The 22,098-nt window shown below is 36.3% G+C and overlaps 1 protein-coding gene across 12 annotated transcripts in view; it reads right to left on the minus strand.

Annotated features, from left to right (window-relative positions):
* Nucleotides 1–22,098, minus strand: part of RFX3 (regulatory factor X3) — a 263,742-nt gene that overhangs the window by 140,499 nt on the left and 101,145 nt on the right. For all 12 annotated transcript variants that reach the window (XM_044756503.2, XM_014827698.3, XM_014827700.3 and 9 more), the window contains one exon: nucleotides 11,102–11,226. In XM_044756503.2, the coding sequence (XP_044612438.1) occupies nucleotides 11,102–11,226 (125 nt within the window). The remainder of the gene's footprint in view (nucleotides 1–11,101; nucleotides 11,227–22,098) is intronic.

Consider the following 22,098-nt stretch of genomic DNA (forward strand, 5'->3'; position numbering starts at 1 on the left):
GGCCCCCTGGTCTAGTGGTTAAGTTTGACATGCTCTGCTTCAGCAGGCCAGGATTTTGGGTTTGGTTCCCAGGTGTGGACCTACACACTGCTTGTCAGCCATGCTGTGGCAGCAACCCACAAATAAAATAGAGGAAGATTGGCACAGATATTGGCTCAGGGAAAATTTTCCTCAACAACAAGAACAAAAGAATTGTGATTCATAGAGCTAAAATAATCCTTCTTGACACAGAGCAGATCACATTCTTTGCCATGGGACTGCCATGGTTAGTACCGCTATGTCAATGGGCTTACACCACTTTACAGTTTATCTTGTTAGAACTCATCTGACTCCTCATCTCTGTAGGATAGAGCTTAATAGCTCAGGTTCTGAAGTCACATGACTTGAGTTTGACTCGACTAAACAAAATCATGGTGGGAGGAAGGTCTATTTGTTTAAACTGATTATCAGGCTTAGGATTTAGCACTGAGCTACTAAGCAACCAGGACAAAGGGTGGCTCTGATTTCCTCTAGATAGAAAGTATATGAGTTTATTAGGATTGTAAGGAAAACTGACCACCAGAGTCTCAGCAGAAATGTCTATGAATGATATCAACACAATGTTTTAAAGAAAATCAAGAGGCATTAATGTGTGTTTATTTTAAAATTAGCTGTGGATAGATGAAGGGCAAAATAATCATTTTTCAAGGATAGAAAAGATATGCTAAGTGTTCTACGGAATTAGGCTTCTGATATGCTGGTTTGATATAGGTATCGAGTTTGAATAATTTTGATGAACAATTCAAGAGTCCAGGAGAGGAGATAATTCTCAAACTCTGTCCCATTTATCCACGGAGGTTCCACAAAGGTATCTCTGGAGCTGCTATCAGGGACAAAAGGAAGCTAAGTGGACAAGACCCAAGTCCTTTCCCCTCCACACACAATGATTTAGTCTGAAGAGTTCAGTTTTTGTATTATTTAGTATATTCCTCCAATATCTACTGAGCACCTACTACTTGTCCAGCATTTACTGGTCCCATGGAAGAAAACTGAAAAAAATAACCATTTGTTAAATGGATAATACAAATATGTCTCACTCTCGAAAGAAATATAACATCATCCCCACACACATACATTGTGTAATTACTGCCTCAGGATATACTTCTCAAACGTCAGCACAGTGAGAGAATGCCAAACGACTGTTTTCCAAAGCAAGATATTTAAATTCTTTGGGCCTCAGTTTTCTTACCTGTAAAAGGGTGATAAGAACCACCTACTTTGCAGGGTTTTATCAGCTGTAGAAATAATGAGCCAAGCATCAAGCACAGGGAACGGTACACAATAGGTGCTGAGTAGATAGCAGCTACTATTATTATGATTCATTGTTTCAATTGGATGTCCGACAAAGTAGAATGGTGGGCAACTTCAAAATGAGAGTTATTAGAGAAAACATAAATAGCTTATATGGCCCAACCAAAAGTTACCTAACACCCCACCTCACCTCTCACCACTCATCCCTCCCACTCTCTTCTCCAGCCATTTCGACCCTGTCTCAGTTCCACAAAAGCACCAGGTTCTCTCTTACACCAAGTCCTCATACACGCACTTCCCTCAGAAAACACTTCCTCTTATTCTCTCACCGGTTACCTCCATTCTTCAAATCTTAGTCTGGAAAGATTTCCCTGACTAGCTCAGACTAAAAATAACAATTTTTTTTTTTTACTTTTTTTTTTTTTTAAGATTTTATTGTTTTCCTTTTTCTCCCCAAAGCTCCCCGGTACATAGTTGTATGTTCTTAGTTGTGGGTCCTTCTAGTTGTGGCATGTGGGACATCGCCTCAGCATGGTTGATGAGCACTGCCATGTCCGCGCCCAGGATTCGAACTGACGAAACACTGGGCCACCTGCAGAGGAGCGCGTGAACTTAACCACTTGGCCACGGGGCTGGTCCCTAAAAATAACAATTTTTATTTGGACCTTAAAGTTTCTCTTTCTTTTACATACTGATGGCAAACAGGCTCAGCTATATACTGAGATCTATTATACTGAGAGTGAATTTTTAGCACAGATAATTTTGTTTGGCTAAGAGGGCAGGTGCTCTATTTAAATTATGTTTCAAATTGTTCAAATTATGTAAACAGTAGTGCCAGTTATCCTGAAGTTTTTTACTTTCTGCTCAAGTAAAAATTTTTATACAACAAATTGACCTTTCCAAGCAAAAAAAAAGTACTGATGTCAAAACTGATTGACTGAAAAGGAAATTAGATATTCATAGAGAACATTATATATCTCTATGAACAAAATTACAGAATCAAATAAAAGAAGTCTATATAAGAAAGAAATTTGTTAAAGAAGAAAATTTCTGCAATTCAACTCTGGGAGGTCCTCTGGAATAGTTGCACTAAATGAATACTAGTTTAAGTCTCTTCTAACTAGAAACACAAACCCCAATTAGGCTAGCTAAGATATTAATATACTATTCTCACCTTAATTTTCTAAAGTCTTAAATCCTACCACAATACTATACTTGATCCAAAATTGAATTGAATAAAATACTAGAGGTATCCCTGATCCTTACTGAGAAATCTTCTGGCATTTTCTCTAATCACTGTGGTGACTGCACTGGGTGCCCTATCCAGGGTGGAGAATACCAATGTCACCCCTGCAGCTCAGACCATTCTGATCTGGTGCCTGAGCCTCCCTAATTCACAATCCACAGCAATAAAAGGAAGGATCAGAGGTTCTTGCTTAGGAAAGAAAATGAAAACAACCAGTTTTTAAGATTAAAATAGCTGCAGAAAATGAGTTACTTGTGAGGGCAAAGAGAGAAAATGAAAAGACAAATCTTATATAAAAGAGAGTCCAAAACCCCAAAATATTCCATTAGAGGAGTCAGGCAATATTACTACTACTACCACTAACAATGAAAATAATAATAAAAAACAATAAATTTATTAAAGGTTTATTATATACCAGATCCTATCCTAAATTATTTAATAAATATATTATTTAATACCCATAGCTAAGTATAAACTAGATATTTTTATCCCTGACATGAGGAAACGGAGTTGCAGAAAGGTTAATAATTTGTCCAAAGTCATACAACTAGAAAGAGCTAGAGCCAGGATTTGAACACAAATCTTCTAACTATGAAGTTAGAAACCTTCTAACTATTACTAACATTCTCTTAACCTCTATGAATCCTGCTTTCCTTGATGAAGTAGGCCTCAAAAAAACAAAAGGGGAAGCCCAAAAGCAAGGGACGAAGAGAGATACATGATAATCAACAGTTTCCTGTGTCAAAGAAAAATCCAGAAAGATCCTAGAGAATATTATTGGATTTGGTTCTGTTCAAAGTGCACAGTACCCATATTTATAAAGGTGGCATCCAAATTTCATATGATTAAGAAATGGCTAGACAAAAGGGAAATAGAGTAGACAAATGTAGATGTCTCTATCAAGAAAACTGGCAGTGGGGAAATACATAAAGAAATACATCAGCTGAAGAGGGAAAAGAAGGAAAATACTAGGGAGAGAATAAATGTAAAGACACCACAAATGGGTTATCTGACAACCTCTCACAGGAGGGTCTTGTGCAACATTGTTCCACATCCCTCACTTCCTAACCCCCTCACATCCCAGTACAATTTCCTGATTCCACTTGAGCTCTTCTACGCTTTTCTCTATCAGAAATACCCTCTTCCAGTTTACTTCCATTGTGAACTCCAACTTCTCCTTCAGCAGGCAGCTCAAAGGTCACATCCTTAGTGAAGGCAGTACTGACCCTCACTCCCAAGAACAATCTCCATCTTCACTCCTGAGGCACTAAAAAATTGGCTTCCTATGATCAGGAACCATGTCGAACTACCTTTGAAACCCCAGCATTTAACACAATGCCTTGCATATTTCCTTTTAAAATATAGTATCCAGAACTGATCTTAATGTTCTAACTCCAGATAAGAAAATATTTTAAAAATCACTTAACAGAAAATAAAAAACTATGATTACTCAATTATTTAAATAGTAGAGCTCTTATTTTTACAAATATTCAGTAGAAGTGGTCAACTGTAGGGCCTTTATATTGGATTGGCACAGCAAAATTTCTTTCAATTGTAAATTATCACGTTCCTTCAAAATACCTTACTTTTTCATATTGGATACTAAAAATTAGCAGTTCTTGTTCTAAAAATAAGTAAGCTCTTCAAGAGCTAAAATCACTGTCTTTTTTTTTTTTATAAAAAGACATTCAACTGGAATTCATTTTAAAATGTAACCCCATCTTTTAGGATGTCTGCCACAGTCTTAATTATGAGAACACGGTCCGCTTAGGGAACCAAGCCAATGAGACTCAAGTCCCAAATAAGAGCAAACGAGAGAAAAATGTCTTTGTTTCTGTTGATTATATGAGATAATGGTGTCAAATGAAAAGAATTCTTTTCACATCCATCAAAGCTAGGATGTGCAGAAAGCAAATCTCTTGACCCTGAAGAGAAAAGAAAGATAAAGACAAGAATGAGAGTGCACTCCCTCTCAGGCTTAGCTCTCCCAACTAGCAAAGGGACTCATTTAAGATAGGACTGATCACATATTGATCCAAAAGAATATCCTGTTATGAATTAACATAGTATAAGCAATCTTTTTTTCCCTGAACCACTATTGATTGCTTCCACCAAAAGAACTTCCTCATGGGGTGTCTTGCTAATTATCACTGTTTCTTTCTGGTTGTAATAATATACTACATCACAGGAATACGGCAAACAGGAGTGAAGACAGAAATGACTCACTGTTGAAGCTGTGGTCTAAGGAATATGAGGATCTCAGGAGTATTCCTAACAAAGTGAAATTCCCAAAATCTATTTCCTAAAGGTTGAGGCATCATTTTATAGATAGCCATAATGAATAGATCTATGGGAGAAGATTCATTTAAAACTCACCCTTCTGGAAGATTGCCCTTTGCCTAGAAACTAACCGACTATTCTGGTTGGATCTGTTTCCCAAACAAAATGTCAATTATATTCTTCACCACAGGGATAATATGCTCACTCTCCAGGACATACTCATTACTTACGTGGACATGCTAAATATGTGATAGACTGATACTAAAGAAAAAGAAACAATATAGCCATACAGCTATTACTTTCATTTTGATAACTCAAAATACACACAAAGAGCCACTGCCTATGTAGGTGATTTGTATAAAAACAAAGGTTCTTATCTGAATATAATTTTGAAATGAGTCTTTATCACATAAAAAGAGGTTCAATGTCTTAATTATATACCAAAGATTCACTAGGAACACACTGAGTCCCTGGGCAGGAAAAGGTAAAGACTGCAGTCTCTAGTAATAAAAGAATTTGAATAAGGTAGACAGCTTCTTTCAAAAAAACTATTTTTGAACTCACAATAGAAGCCCCTCAACCCCAGTGCTCCACTGTACCTGGGATGTTATGTTTAGAAGAAGCAGTATAGAGACAACACACTTGCCCACTTTGAGAGAAAAGATGTGTGCCCTTTTCCAAGGAAAAGGAAAGACAGGCAGAGACAGTCGAGAGAGGAAGAACTATAGTAGGGAGTGCAGCTAAAACTGGGAAACTTGAATGGGAGAAAAAATTCTTGGAGTCCTGGTTCAAGCTGGTTTAGGAAACATCCTCAATGTCAGTAGCATTTGTAGAATATCTGGAGCCCAAGATTAAAACAAGGAACAGAATTCTAATTTTTATCTCCATTCTACCTTGAAAAGAATCTAAACTGGCTGGCTATGGAAGAGAATGGAATAGTAGGATTTTTAATTCAGCTCTAGGACAAGCAGGTTAGAAGACCTCTTAGATTTAGGCATTAAATGACCAATGTGAAGAAAAATCTGCAAGAAACTAACAAATCACTCAAGGCGAGGAGAGGGGAAGGAAGCACAGCTTACGTCTAGCTATAGTCTACAGAAACCCCCCAGTCCAAAGAGTCTTTTTATAAAGATGATAGGATGCTAATATCAAAATTTCAGTTTCTAATGAAGATACTACACTTGAACATTTGTATAGATCTTACTGAATTGGGTAACAATGTCTATATTTGGAAGCTGAGACTTGATGATGTTTTGTGAAATGAAAAATTGCAAAAGAAATTTGATAAAGTATTATATATCAAGACCTTGCAATCATTGCTCAGAATTCTCCATTCCTGAACCAGATTGTCTAAGGAAAGGTGACAAATTGATTCTTGAGATCATACAGAATAAATGAAAAAACATTGAAATAATTTTAGAATCAACATTTTATTTAATACTTATTACATAGTGAAATTAGAAACCTGAGGGCTTGGAAGAAACAGAACCATATATTAAGATCTTAAAATTTTCTGGTTTCTCAACATATAATATTACATGTCTCAACATCTAAAAACATTTAGCTATAGGTTTTCTCTTTATGTCAAAATGGCCAAAGCAAAGACACAATGGAATGTTGAATCAATAGAACTACCTACCTTTGACATCAATGCCATGATCTCAATAAAACATCATGGGTCAGTGACAAAAGCGAGAAACTTTTAAAGGTGTGCTACTACAGTTTGAAAAGTCAAGATGACATTAGGACATTAACAATACAAAGATTATAGGCATGTTAGAGCAATAAGAAATTACTCTAGCACTAATCTTATCAGTTAGAGACAGTTTACGTCCACAGGGACAGCTTCAGAATGCACTGGGGAGCTTCAAACTTGACACAGTTCTAGCGGGAAAAAAGAAAGAAAAGAAAGGACAGGAGAAAAAATCCTTTCAAACAAGCCTGGAAGGACAACGTAACAGGAATCTCCAGGCAAATATCACACTAACTCAGTATGTGAAATAAAACCCTTTGTTGACAAAAAAAAAAAAAAAAAATGAGAGTTCTCACCTTCTTTGCTTGGTGTAAGGGGACATAGGGTATCACCTGCCTTGAATGTCCTAGAGGAAAGAGCTAACTTCAGGAAGTGAAAAATATGCCTGTTGGGAATAAGCCATATGGCATCATAAAACAATGTTTTCCAAAGTGTGGTCCACGAGTACCTGAGATCATTTTTTATGAGGACATAAACAAAGTGCATGTGTGTAGGTGTAATCTTCTATTTATGGCTAGTGATAATGATTTTCCACTTCTGGTAGCAACTTAAGTTTTGGTTTTTAATATAAAAAGTGATTCTATTTAAGAAGCAATCAGATCTCTCCACCCAAACTCCATGCAGTGAGGTGACTGGCCTTCCCTAACTTTGGTGAAAGTTTGGAGGTTGATTCTTTGGTTTAATCTCTGCACTGAGAAAGACCAAGATCAGGTGATACCACATGAAAAAGAGAAGGATTAAGTGAATTAGTGCAAGAAGTACCCAACTCTCGTCCCCTACTCAGCTCCCAGGCAGCAAAGCATTCACCCACTAGACAGGAGTTTTTTTAAAAAATATGACCAGTCCAAGAGAAAAAACAAAGACACTGAACATCAGAGGGTCCCCAGATAAAAAGGCCAGTCAGTAACACTATGTTGAAGTCAACAAGACCCGCTCATGCATTCAAATTAGCTTTTTATCCTCACATTTTAAAATATGGATAAACACCCAAAGATTATCAGACATCTGAGAAAAGCTACTAAAATAAAAGACAGAGACCAGAAAAACCCAAAAGGAACAAAGTACCCTGAAATAAACAGACTACACGAAGAACAGAAAATTTCAACAACTTAAAAAAATTAGTATCTTCAGAGAGAGATAAAAATATAATCAGGAAATAAAAAGTGATGTTATAAAAAGGAATGTAGAGAGAAATTTTAAAAAGCTCTTGAAAATTAAACTGATGATAGCAGAAAGAAAAGTTAAGATGAGCTCGGTGATAAAACTGAAAGTAGAACAGGGGCCGGCCCCGTGGCCGAGTGGTTAAGTTCACACGCTTGGCTTTGGCAGCCCAGGGTTTTGCCAGTTCAGATCCTGGATGCGGACATGGCACCGCTCATCAGGCCATGCTGAGGCAGTGTCCCACATGCCACAACTAGAAGGATCCACAACTAAAACATACAACTATGTACCGGGGGGGTTTGGAGAGAAAAAGGAAAAATAACATCTTAAAAAAAAAAAAACTGAAAGTAGAACAAAAATTCCAAAAAGTAAAAAAGGAGAAAAACGAAGGGAGGTAATGATAAGTGAAAGAATTGAAGCAAATTTCCTAGAAGTGAAGAACATGAGTATCCATCTTGAAAGGGCCTTCAAAGTTCTAGCACAAGGTATGAAACAGACCCACATCAGGGCACATCATCATGAAATTTCAAGAAACTGGGATTTAAAACATTCTATAAACTTTCAGAGAGGGAAAAAAACATGTAGGTCGCATACAAAGGATCAGAAATCAGAACGGTGTTTGAATTTTCCATAGCAATCCTGCAAACAAGAAAACAATGGAGCAACCTTTACAAAATGAAAATGATTTCCAACCCAAAACTCTGTACCCATCTGACTACCAAGCAACTGTGAAGATAAATAAATTCCCTCTCAGACACAAAAGAGCTCAAACATTTCTCATTTCTTTGGAAGTTATTAGAAGTTGTGCTCAAGCAAGTGATCCAGGAAACAGGAAAGCCAACATAAGAAAGAGGGAAAAACCCCAGGACGATGGTGAAGGGAAATCCCAGGATGGGAGCTGAGCAAAGGGCATCCAATGCAGACTGGAGCAAGTCAGGATGCTCTGAGAGACTTCTTTAAGAAGAAATACAATCATTAAATCCAGGGAAAGTAAATGAGTTGTACAGGAAAGAAAGGTAACCACAGCTCACTACATGGCTAGATTTGAATACCATTTATATATATCATGGGAACGTAAGCACTGAATAATGATCTACCAAAAATAAAACATAACTATTAGGGTGAAACATGAAATTTTTGTTTTTGTAGATCAAAAACTGCATATAGTTCAACCTAGTACATTAGGAGCATGAGGGATGGAAGGACGTGTGTGTGTGTTTATAGTGGGACCAGAAAGAAGAAAGCATGATAAGACAATGCTTAAAACTAAAAAGACAAGAAACAGTCAAATAAGTTGGTTTTCTTTTTGAGGAAGACTGGCCCTGAGCTAACATCCATGCCCATCTTCCTCTATTTTATATGTGGGATGCCTGCCACGGAAAGGCTTAATAAGCAGGGTGTAGGCCCGCCCCAGTATCCAAACAGGAGAACCCCAGGCTCCCAGAGCAGACTGCAAGAACTTAACCGCTGCACCACCAGGCCAGCCCCAAATAAGTACTATTTTTGAAGACATGTAGGTAAATATCAAAATAACAAGTAAATAGAGGTAAAAGTAGTTTCCTCTAAGGAGGGGTTTATGCAAGTAGAGGGAGGCTGAGGACTGCTTTTTTCCTTTGTAAACACAAGCTTGCTGAACTATTTGAGTCTTTACACTATTATAGACACTATATAAGACCTGCAGTAAATATCTGACGATATATAAATTCAATAAAAAGAAAAGGTTTTAAAAAAAGAAAGTAAAGTAAAAGAGAAGAAAAGAAGGGAGGGAGGGAGAGAAGGAGGAAGGAAAGATAGAGGCCGGGAGAGAGGGCCAGATACACGTAGCACAGACATTTCAATGTCATTGAGGGCACGTTGTGGAGACAGGAACAGGATCTCCATCACACTACTATTAGAGACAGCCGCTCTCAAAGCCATTCTTCTTCCACAAATGACAAAAAACCCAAACCAGGGTGAGTTTAACTGTTCCACATTTCCTTAATATTGATAGACTGTTGAGTTATCTTTCAAATTATAGATAACACCATCCCAACTGATCTCTACTTACTGTTCGGATAATACGCCATAAGCTACCCTTTTCTGAATTACGTTCAGAGTCTTGAAATTGGTGACGACATCAATAATACCAGACGCTTCTAGAACATCATTTTGGGGAAGACTCATTTTTAATGGTAAAAAAGAAAGAAAGATAAGGATAAGAAACATAACTAATAGATGGAAACATATAAGACTGTTGTTTTAGTAGATCACAACTGCATATAGTTCAACCTAATAAACCGGAAGTGTGAGGGATGGAAGGGCATGTGTGTGTGTGCACATGCATGTGTGTACAGTAGAGACCAGAAAGTGGAGTGTGCTAAGATTAAAAAAAAGAAAAATCACTTCAGATGTCTTTATTTACCCCGAAAGTCATAGACCCTTTGTAATTCTAGCACTCTCCCTGCCCATCCCACTTGTATCTCCTGAAAAGTATATAACCTTGAGTCCCTCTGTCCATCATTTAGGAAAAGATATCCCTCTCCCTACCAACTTATTCATAATTCTAAGAGCAACATTTGCAAAAGATCCCCCTTGATGCTAAGAAATTACAGGCAAATCTCAAGTCTCATGATAATGCTTTTGGCATGATCTTTCTCATTCGTTTCTTGCCACTGTTTAGATGAAACGACAGGCCAATGTGTTCACAATCCACATGCAGAACTATTAACTGGCATGAATAGCAGTATTTTGTCAGTATCTTTCCTAAACAAGCCAAGTGTCCTGAGTATGAATAAGCCTTGTAGTAAACATGTGATGATGAATCCACTCTCGCTTTTTTAATGGGGTGAGTCAGATCTCCAGATCTTTAAGATAATTTAACTTTCATTAAACAGTATTTATCAGTCACCATAATGCCCAGGCACTTTTGAAAACACCACAAAGGCAAAATCCCTGTCCATGAGGTACAGGTACCCTCTCCTTATTAAGTACTACTGTGAGCCAATTATATAAAAATACGATCGCTGACATTTCAATACGAAAGAAATAGGAAGTTGTGACAAAAACAAGGGAGGGGAGAAGAGAAGGAGAAAGCCTACCTAGGGTGGTCAAATCAGAAATAAATGCTCTCTAGGAGTTGAGAGGTTCTTTCAGAATAGGGATTAGAGGTTGAATATTTATCTTTGCATCCCGACAGCTTAACACAGCAAGAACCTGGCACATCCAGGAAATGCTCAAGAAACATTTGCTGAATTAACCTAAGAACTGAACTAAGCATGTCTTAGCATCCACTGGGCCAAAAAGTATAATTCAATCATCTTTGGACACAGCTATGTTGGGGAGTCAGCACAACGGAAGGCATAGCATCTTCTCTGAGAACAGCAGCTCCTTACCTGTTGTTGTACTGGTACTTGCTGTACCACCTGTGTAGGCACTGCTGCTTGACTAGCCACAGATGTCTGTAAAGTCACTGTCGAACCTGTGTCCGACCCAGTCTCTGATGTCTGCATGATGGTCTCTGAAATATATTAAAATAGAAATAAAGTTTTAAATGCTCTCCTTGCATGACTAGCTGTACTGTATTTGTTCTTAATATCTTATACTAACTTTAAACTCTCAGGATACCTCTTACCCAAATTGTCATGATATTCTATACACATTTATAGTCATTTTGACCTTTCTTTTTTTGGTGAGGAAGATGGACCCTGAGCTAACATCTGTGCCCATCTTCCTCTATTTTTTATGTGGGTTGCTGCCACAGAACAGCTTGATGAGTGGTGTATGTCCCGGCCCAGGATCAGAACCCAGGCCACTGAAGCAGAGCACGCCGAACTTAACCACTACACCACCAAGCTGACCCTGATCACTTTTTAAATATGTACAGAAAATGACCAATCCATATTTTTTTTAAATCCCCATTAGTACCTCCTAGCTTGAGGCTATAAAAGTTGAACTTCATTGAAATCTACTTTCCTTAGGTCTCAAATCTGTTATAAATTGTTTCAAACACATCATAAAACTAGAGTCCAAAATTATGTCAAGATACTCAATTCTCAGAACACAACTCCTAACTGGATGCAAATATGTCACAAACAGTACTTTCTAGACATGTTGATAGACTATTAGGATGTTACCAGAGGTGTACGATTTAGAATAAATTATTTCTAAGGTCCTTTCCAACTTTCAAACTTACTATTCAGTGATCTAAAAAATTAATGTATATCCAAAACCAACTGATATACCCTAAACTTAACAAAACCATTAAGCTCAATAATTTTCTCTGCATGTCATATGATACAGTACTAAAATCAAAGTTCAATTATATTCTTAAACAAAGATAGCCAAGTATCAATAATATTTAATATTTTGAAGGATCGGGAGGATCACTATGACACAAATGAGATTTATAAACACAGATAAGAAATTTTACCTCCTTTCATTCACAATTCAACATGGCCCATTTTTCAGTTCTTATGTGCCTGACCTACTACTAACACAGGATTAAAACTTGCAGCATGTACTCTAACAAGTGTGGTTTCTCAGACTTCCTGGCGTTGGCATTCCCTTTTGCTACTTATACAGTCAACAGAATAAATATTCATTTCTTTGCTATTGAGCAAGGACCAGGATTCTAATTTTCTTTCCTGGGGTGAAAAATGATATTTAATTGGTAGCCTAAGAAAAATACTGCATTATGGTTTAAATCTGTGAACAATATGGCAAACATTAATTTTCCCTAAGAAAATTCTGAAAGAGTATTCAGTTCTTTCACGTAGAAAATTAACCCCTCTCAGCATCTTTTGTCACAGTGTGACCTCTTCCAATTTTTTTCCCCAAACCTTTTCTATCATCTCATTCGGTTTTAGAAACAGACCTCTTAAGACATGCAATCTACTTTCTTATTTTATGAACGAGGAAACTAAAGCCCAGAGAGGCTAAGAGACTAGCTCAAGGTGACCGGAGTAGACATGGGACTGGGCTTTTTCACTTTGAATCTGTGCTTATTTTAATTTCTAGACCTTGACGTTGGCATCACTTTAGGTGATTGAGTATTCTTACTCTTTTGTTAGTCAAAACCCTAAAGCAAAACAATAAACCTTAGCACATACAAAAGATATGGCAATAACAGCCAGCACTGATTGAGTGTTTAACATATGCTAAGAACTCTTCTAAATGCTTTACATGTTAATTCATAAATAAACTAATCCATGTAATAACCCAATGTGGTTCGTATGATTATAATCTCCATTTACCGATGAGGAACCTCAGGCACACAGAGTGAAGGTGGCTAGGGAGGAGCCTAAAAAATAAAAGGAAAGTGACTCCCATTTATTTGGGTCAGCTAATGTTCAGCTCCAAAAAATTGTGAATTTATGGGAAAGGTAAGCTGTAGCTGTCAGTTCTTCCAGTTTCCAAAAGAAGCTGAAAATCTAGATTGTTACACAAAATATCCCAAATAGTGGCTGATTTTTTTTTTTTAATGTAGCATTGATCTCCAAACACATGCACATATTCTCCTTTGGACTAGCATTAAGACCACAGATATGCCTGAAAATGTTTGAGAATAACACAGCTGACTACTCTTGCCTAATTAAGATTACTGCAGCACCAATGTTTCTCAAAATATGGGGAAGGGATACACACATTAGGAACCCTATCTGGACCTCTTCCTTTTCATTCCCTCATAGAGCGGGGAAAAATACCATCCTCAAAGAGGAAGCAAAAGCCAGTGTCCTTTGATTCATTACATCCTTATAGACTATCGATGCCATTTGTACTACAGCAGAGGAGCTAATAGTGAGAGTAAGGTGATGCCTTTCTACAGGAAATGAGGAACAAACCAGATGTTAGATACCATCTTCAGTGAGGTTTTCTTTGCTTCTCTTCCCAACTCCAAGATAACTGGTGGCCTTTATCAGTTTAGAATACAGATGAGGAAAACATGTTACCTCTTATGGCTTCTTGTTTAAGCTGCTTAATCAAAGGTGAGTGAGTTCATATAGTGAAGTCACTCACACTAAAACTTCCTTCTCTTTCACCCAGTACTGGCTGGGAACCTTATAGAGGCTTTCTTGCGTGCCCATCCATCGTATTGCAGACCAGTCTACACACCCCTTTTTGGCTTATGACTCGTACTTGGCATCCACTGTTTTAGACCAAACATGCAAGAATATAAAGAATGAAGGTCTCTTTAAAAAGTAAATGTATTTTTAAAGCAACTCCTAACAATTCTCAATAAACCACCTGAGAGATCTCATCAGAAGATAAACAACTTAGTCTTGGAAATTGGCATCCTATGGACTCCACAGACAGGTTTTGGTTCAGAGTGACTACAAATTAAAATTCTTAATTGCCAACATTTAAAACTAAGAAAAGTTTTGTGTTAAAAAACGAATTTCCAGATTATCTTGAAAAATCTGAAAATTTAGAAAAGGTGAGCCTATATTATGTGTTTTATAGGCAAAATATTTAAATAGTAATACTCATTCACTTGCCTGGCTTCTATAGGCATTTGAGCTCATGAGACCTTTTAGGGTAACCAGAAATTTAGTCCTACAAATCCAGATTGAAAATGGAAAATTATTATTTGGGTATTGATAACATTTGTACTGATCCACTTCTTTTATACAGAAGAGAAATACCCAAGTTTTGACCACTTTACTAACAGAAATGTGTAACAAAACGATTGGAACGACGATTTTCCTCATTTACAGCTGTGTTGACTGAGGCCCACAGATGTTAAATCATTTAGTGAAAGTCAAACAGCTGGAAGTAGAAAAGGAGGGTTTGGACATAACACTAAAGCTCATGCATTAAATGACTAGACCATGTTAGACGTCCTGAGTTTCATAACAGACGTTGTACAGATAGACGTGAAGAGAGTAATGAAAAGCAAACTGGTGAACTTCCAGAAAGTGAAAAAAGGAAAAAGATCTCAACTATTTAACAGGAGTAATCTTTACAGAATAGAGTGGGGAAAATAAGACAGACAGAAAACGATGGCTTATATAACTTAGAGAGTCATGGAGAAATTTCCACCCAGCCTCTGGCTCTATGTACATACCACATCAAAACTGGCACATAAAGCCTAATCCAAGACAACCAATAACTGTCCCAGGACATCTTCTGGTTACTCTCAAGAATATCCAGTCTCCTTGGCTCCTGAATTACAGGGTCATGCCAACTGATAAGAACTTAGTCTCTCAGTTTTGTCTCCATTTTTCCTTAACAGGCACAACTTCATTCTCTGATTTCACTGTCTTCCTCAACTTGGAGGAAGGGACTCTCTTTACCAAGACCTGATGCCTTGAGAGCATCTCAATCACATTCCTTCCAGAGATTGGTTCGAGAACCCAATCATAATTTGGTTTCTCATTTAACAAGTCTTTTCCAGGTACCATGCAATATGCTAAGTGCTTGAAATACACCTTCTCATTTAATCCTCAGTAGACCTCCATAATGGAAGTGTTATTATTTCCACTTAACAAATGAGGAAACTGAAGCACAAGTGGATTAAGTAACTTGCTAAAAGCCACACAGCTAGTAAAGGGAAGAGCCTGAATTCAAACCTAGGTTTGTCTGACTCTAAAGCCCATGACATCCACTACTACTGCTTTGCAATATCATGATGATAGGGCTTCCAAATGAAAAGCTAGAGACTGTTGGTCTGAGCAGCAAAGTCTTCGGAATTCTCAATGTATCATTTCTGATCTACATTTCCAACAACAATGGACAGACATCCCTTTTCTCTATGACATCAAAATTAGGAAGTATTCTCTTTCTACTGAGGCCATAATAAAACCCAACTAATAAGTATTTTTCCAGAGGCATTTTAACTGATTAATTCTGAAGACCTACTTTAACAGCAGCTCAATTAGAAAGTTAAAGCTTGTTTGAGGGGTATAACCCTCTTGCCAAATTTTGCTAAACAGATCATTTAAACCCACTGACACATTCAGAGTATTCTGGTAGCTTTCCAACATTTCTGCAAAGCAAGGATCATCACATGAGGGTAGTACCTTAGCATGCTTCATTTGTAGGTTTTCTTTTAGACCCAGTATAAAGGTTTATGTGTACATTTGAGGAGTTCTCATTCATCTAGCAGTGCTTTCTGGTGCTTTGTTTATGTTTGGGAGTAATTTGGTTAGTTTAGTTCCTTCACAGCCTCCTTTCAAGTGATATTTGTTTATTAGCCACAAATGCAGTCACATTAATCCATTTTGATAAGCTAAATAAACCCCTGCAGTTTGTCCATGATGCAGCCCATATGTAAATGAGTTGTATATTCTTGCAGGAGAGACATGCACAATTTCAGTCTAGTCATCCTTGCCTAATGCGGCTGTCAGGTGTGTCAAGAGCAACAGATGCTTGTTTGACAAAGGACCTTTTTATTCTGGCTAATTAAGCAGTTGGACACACCCGCCTGTTAACGGTTCTGCTTTGTACAGCCAGCTCTGGCTGAATCATGCGAATCTACAGCTAAATAGGCCACATTTTGAAAGAAGGCTAATTAACCCCTAGGAGAAGGAAAAGAATATTGCAGAAACCCAGCAGCTGAATGCGACAAGATTAGCATTTCTTCAACCTGATGAGCAAAACCTAGGCAAAGCAAACGTGTTTGGAACAAACATGCGTTATTGCAAGTTTCAAGGCATTCAAATGTTCTTTGTGGAACTTCCTGAAGATTATTTAATACACTCAAATTCACAGTTGGATTCCTTTTATCACACACAATGTACATGCCAGATTAAATGGTTTAATAGTCTGATCTAATCAATTACTTATCAAACAGGACTATATACTGGGCTAGCTTAAAAATAGGTAGTATCCAACTAAATTTTATTGGGGTTTTTCATCCTGAAATAATTTGCTCTCCAAAAAAGCAAAGTCTACAAAGTTTGGTTCCACTACACTGACTATACTGTTTTTTATACTGAGGAATGTAACAGATTTTAATTCAGTATAGAAAATAAAGACCTGTAATTTAATTTTCAAGTGCAACAGAGAATTTCTCTCCTCTTTCCCTAAGTATAGAAAAACAAAAGATGCTAATTCGAATTCCTACTTGAACCAAATTAACCAAAATTATGACAGTCACTTAATAGGTTTAGTAAAAATAAATCACATCTAACGTGAAATTCAAGAATAAATTCTTTACTTAGAAACCTGGCTCAATATAAGATCACTGAAATGCTATTTACAGAAAAAAAAATAAAGTTTTTCATCATCTAAAGTTACTGTTTTTAAAATACAGAACATGGAGTTTAACATTAGTGTACTTTTACACAGAGAAAGACCCCAAATCATAACTGAAGTTCTATAGCACAAAACTTTCATTACCAATATTCTGATTAAGCATTAGCATTCTTGAATAAACATTAGAAAATAAATATTAGTATACATAATGCCCAGAGCAATTAAAATCTCTATGGATTAAAAATAGACACCTAAAATGAGCAGAGATTTTGGGGGAAAAATTGCCAATATTTACTTCCCTGAACATAAAACTAGTACGAAATGTACACATTTCTCACTATTCTGGAGTAGATAATGAAAATACTAAGATTATTCCAATTGTCTAAAAAAAAAAAAAAACTATGGATATTAAGCAACTTTCAAAGAAAATGATCTAATGTAAAAGAATGGGGCATATTAGAAATTTTACATATATATGGTTAAATAATAAAGTGATCAATTTTTTGAAAACTTTGATAAAAACATATTGAGCTAATTAATTTACCTACAACGTAAAACATTATGACTTGGTTTTTTCCTCACTTCATCTAGTACAAATGAAACTGGTGAAGCTATAAACTGCAGTCAGCCTTTTTCATGTGAAAAAGACCTCTGTGAGAAGTTTATTCATTGTAAAACACAGGACTTTAAGAAATCAATAAATCAAGTAACTGAAGGGACATAAAAAGAAAATTCATGATTTTCCAAATTATAAAAGCTCTGCCTCTTTATTTAGGTTTGATGTTGTAATCCTCATGACTGTGTACAATTAATCTTTTGTACTAAATTGATCTGTAGAAAAATGATGGAATGATAATAGTGTAGACTGTTCAGCAGTCATCTTCCTGTGATAACTGATGACAGTGATTAATGTTGGCGATGATTAATCAGCACACTGGTAACATATACAGGTTGCCTGGGCAACTTTTTTCACTTTTCAAACAAAGGTTTTCTCTTAACTGATTCTTCTCTTGACTCAGAATAGATTATGAAAAACTCCTTCTTCAGGAGAAGAAAAATCAAATTAAATTACTGTAACAGTTTTTATCTTAAAGGACAAATTACCTTAAAAAAACACAATCTATTAACAACATTACTGAAGCTGAACTGCTGAAATGTGTAAGAATTATTTTGTTATCTGTTATTTATTTCTAGTTATCAAGAGAAGCTGTCATCAGGCATGGGGGTAACTTTGGGAAAAGGAAAACCAAGTTCTAGTCCAGTCAACTGCCGGTGCCATCCCAGCGTTTTCTCTCACTCACATTCATGAATTAGCAGGCAAATCAGTCTTAACCAGATGACATATGCTAAAAAATGGCAGTGCCAAGATAACAACTGAAGAAAAAGAAAAGAAAATCAAACAAACAAAACTAAGTCTTCCTACAGTCTTTCCTACTGGAAGAAGGGTCTGAGAACAACATGATGTAATATACAGAAAAATCTTTAACAAAATCTATGAGACAAAGCTATAAATGTTATTCTCTATTGGTCAATCCAATCCTGAGAGTGACTAGAACCTAGTGGATGGAGCATTTAAGGATAATAGCTCTTAGAATCGAAAGATGAACATTGAGGCATTTTATTGTAAATCTATGATCATCTTCAGTATTAGAGATAATAAGAATAGCTACTATCTGTTGAGCACTTACTATGTGATAGATGCTTTGCATACATTTAATCCTAATTTCACCCAGGAAGTAGATATTTCCATTTTATAGGAGAGGAAAGTAAGGTTTAGAGATTAACTAACTTCCCCAGGGTCATAGAACTATTAAGAAATAAAGCCAGGATTCAAGTCCAGGTCTCTCATTCCAATAATGGCACCCTGTCATCACACTACTAGTCAGCCACAGAGACAGCAGCAGCAAAATCAACTTTAAAGAGATAAAGTAGTCCATGGAGACTTTGGGCAGTAAGAAAGAATTCTAGATTTAAACAAAAAGACAAATATCACATGAACCGCAAGTTCGTATCATGCCTAGTATGTGATCAACATACTCTCTTATGGAGTCACCAAAGTTACAATTTTTATGATATGGAAAAGCATATTATGGGTTAAAAGAGACTTGTACTAATATTGTGTTCACAAAATATTTTATAGATGAAACAGGAAATAAGAAGACTCATTTGTTTTTAAGAATCTAAATTTGTCCTATAAAAACAGTCAAATGAGGGCACAGTGAAGTGACTATGAGTATACACAATATTATACACAAACACAAAGATGTTCACTCAAGTATTGCTTATAATAGCCAATAATACGCAACCAAAACATCCATAATTGGAGAACTTGTAAACTGTTCTGTTCTATATCCTTATAATGGAATACTATACAGATCTATAAAAAATAAACATGGAAAGACATTCATAATATTGTAAGCATAAAAAGCAGTTGCCAAATAATATGTAACCCACAAAGCAATCTTATTGACAGATATCTAATTGCATGCTTTGGAAAAATTCTTGAGGAAATGCTACAAGCTGGGCCATGAGAGGGGACAATAAAATCGATGGAACTTCTAAGGACTCCTGAAACATGGGCTTTCCCAAACCAAAGATCATAAACCTTGGGTGACCTCAAGCTTACCCTGGACTTGCTGGTCAAAAGCAACATGGCCTCCAGAGACCCTGCTTAGTCTGGAGCTGTTCCAAAATTTAGTATTAAATTCTGTAACCTAAAACAGCCTTTGTAATCCCAAAGATATCTGTAAAGGTAAATTTTGATCTGTTTAGTAGCTGGCAAGAGCTCTGTCTCCCTTAGTATTGTTAAATGGCTCAAAACTTTCAAGGGCTCTAAAAAACACCTTTTCAATGTTTCTAATGGAATAGGCTATTTTAAAAATATATCTGGAGATTCTATCTACAGATCCATTCACTGCCAGTTCCATGACCTTTGCTATTTTCTACTGAAAAAAAGAAATCTATGGTAATACACATTCCCCAATGTCAAATATGATCCCTTCCCATGACACTGCCCTGTACCTAGTGTCCAGTCCAGGATCAAGACATGAATTTCAAATCTGGTCTCTTGTATACAAACCTACAAGAGCAGTGGCACCTCTTCCAAAGATCTCAAAGTAAAGAGAAGATATAGGTGGGGAACCTAGATGTTGAGTCTCACCAAGCAAACAAGTATTCCCTTTTTATAAGAGTCAGCTGTTCATTCTTCCTACATACATTAAATTTTACACCCTTAACTTTTCTCTTTTATTCCCTACACTCACTTGAGTGGTTTTATCCACACATAAGAAAGTATCCACAATATCTGTGTTTTGAATTGATAAACAAGAATATGCTTGCCAACTAGACCTTCCAAATGGTCTTAATTCAGATGGGATGAGAGCAAAGGGAACGCAAAGGTTAGCTTAAAAGGCACCATTCCTCAAAAAGTCACAAAAGAAACAAGCAAGTAGTGCTGCTCCAAACAGGAAGATATCCTTTGGATTTTACAGGAAGTGAAGGCAAAGATAGGAATTCTTAATTTTCTCCACACCAGAAAAGGCTCCAATAACAACTTTCTTCTTAGATTCTCTTGCCCACACAAGAAGTTTTTCTCTTTTTTTTTCTCTCTCTCTCATTTCTCTCTTTTTATAAAAGTGGAGAATAGAGTCTTTTGCAGTTCCTAACTATTCTAATGACAGGCTCAAAAAGATCAACACATCTAAAAAGGGAAAATAATACTGTATAATAACATTGCTAATAATGGAAACAATATACCCCACTTTAAATGTACAGTATCTTAAAGAACTGAATTCTCATTACTGGCATTTTTTGGCAAATACAGTGAACACAGGCGTGGGTGGACTTGAAAAGAAATCTATATATTCACACATAAATTTTGGAAACACTTGCTGTAAAACATAATGCTATTAATCAAATGAAATTTTTACATTGACTTTCATTATAAAATGCATATGTATACACTTGGAATAAAAGCTTGGCCAAAGGATGAAAATTAAAACAGATTGAAATGGCACAGCTAACTCAGTACACTCACAAACTTAACAAAAATTATTTCCAAAAATTAATATTTGAAATAAGTCAATTATAGTAAATTAAAGACACTCTTCCTTTGGAGCTTATTTTATGGAAATTGGTCACGCACTCTATATATGGCTGTCCTTCCAACTCAGTCTAAAGCATTTTCTTAGCTCCAAAAATAATAGTTCCTTTAAAAACTCATTATATAGCTACATTTTCTGAAGTGGGTTATCTTAGGCTATGAGAAATCTTTAGTTAATACCCCAACTGTGGTTATTAATATGCTCAAAATCAACTGTAAGTTCTTTATGATTAAAAGCAGTGGTCATTATGCATTTTATATAAGCGTAAATTTTCACACAATGAGTTTTATTTTCCACCTTCTCTCCTCCTCTTATATTTTGATGTTCTTGGTGGGGGGGCGGGGCTAAAACAGTGGAGAGAAGTGTTTCTTTATCCCTGGAAATATATTAATAGCAACTATTCTACCTCAATCATTCCTTTTACTACCAAACTTGTTCAAAAGAATTCTCTACTGTCACCATCTCCATTTCTGCAAAATTTACACATTCCTGATGCCCTGATATCCAGTTTCTGCCACATTACTCTAAGAAAACTGTCTTTAACAAGGTCACTAAGGAAAAATCTCTTAATCTACAAACTATCTTTTCTTAGTTTTCAGACTCATTGTACTATCAAATTACAATTGAAATTAATAATCTCTTTCTTCTTGAAGGAGCTCTTTCTCATTGCCTTCCAAGGCGTTCCATTTTTCTGATTTTCTTCCTACTTGTATCTGGCCAGTCTTTCTGTTTCCCTGAAGGTTTAATTTCTTCCCTTTGAACTGAAAAAAAATGAGTTGAGTTTGGAATGTCTCTTCTGCTTTCTCAATACTCTGTTTTGAAGAATTTAGCCACTAACAACTACTACCTGTGTGTGAATAATTTCTAAATCTACAAATCTAGGCAATCCCCTTCCTTCTACTAGGCTATAATTCTGGATTTTTAACTACCTGTTGAATCTTTTTCCAGTAGTCCATCATCATTATAAGTCCAACTGTTCCAATGAAATCATCAAAACCCAGCTTAAATTCTCCTCATTCCTATTAAATCTTTTGCCAGTAACCACGGTTACATGATGTTAGGGTATAGTCTCTGTTCTCAATGAGTTCGAA

Source organism: Equus asinus, chromosome 23, assembly GCF_041296235.1.
Source record: "Equus asinus isolate D_3611 breed Donkey chromosome 23, EquAss-T2T_v2, whole genome shotgun sequence".
Classification (NCBI taxonomy): domain Eukaryota; kingdom Metazoa; phylum Chordata; class Mammalia; order Perissodactyla; family Equidae; genus Equus; species Equus asinus.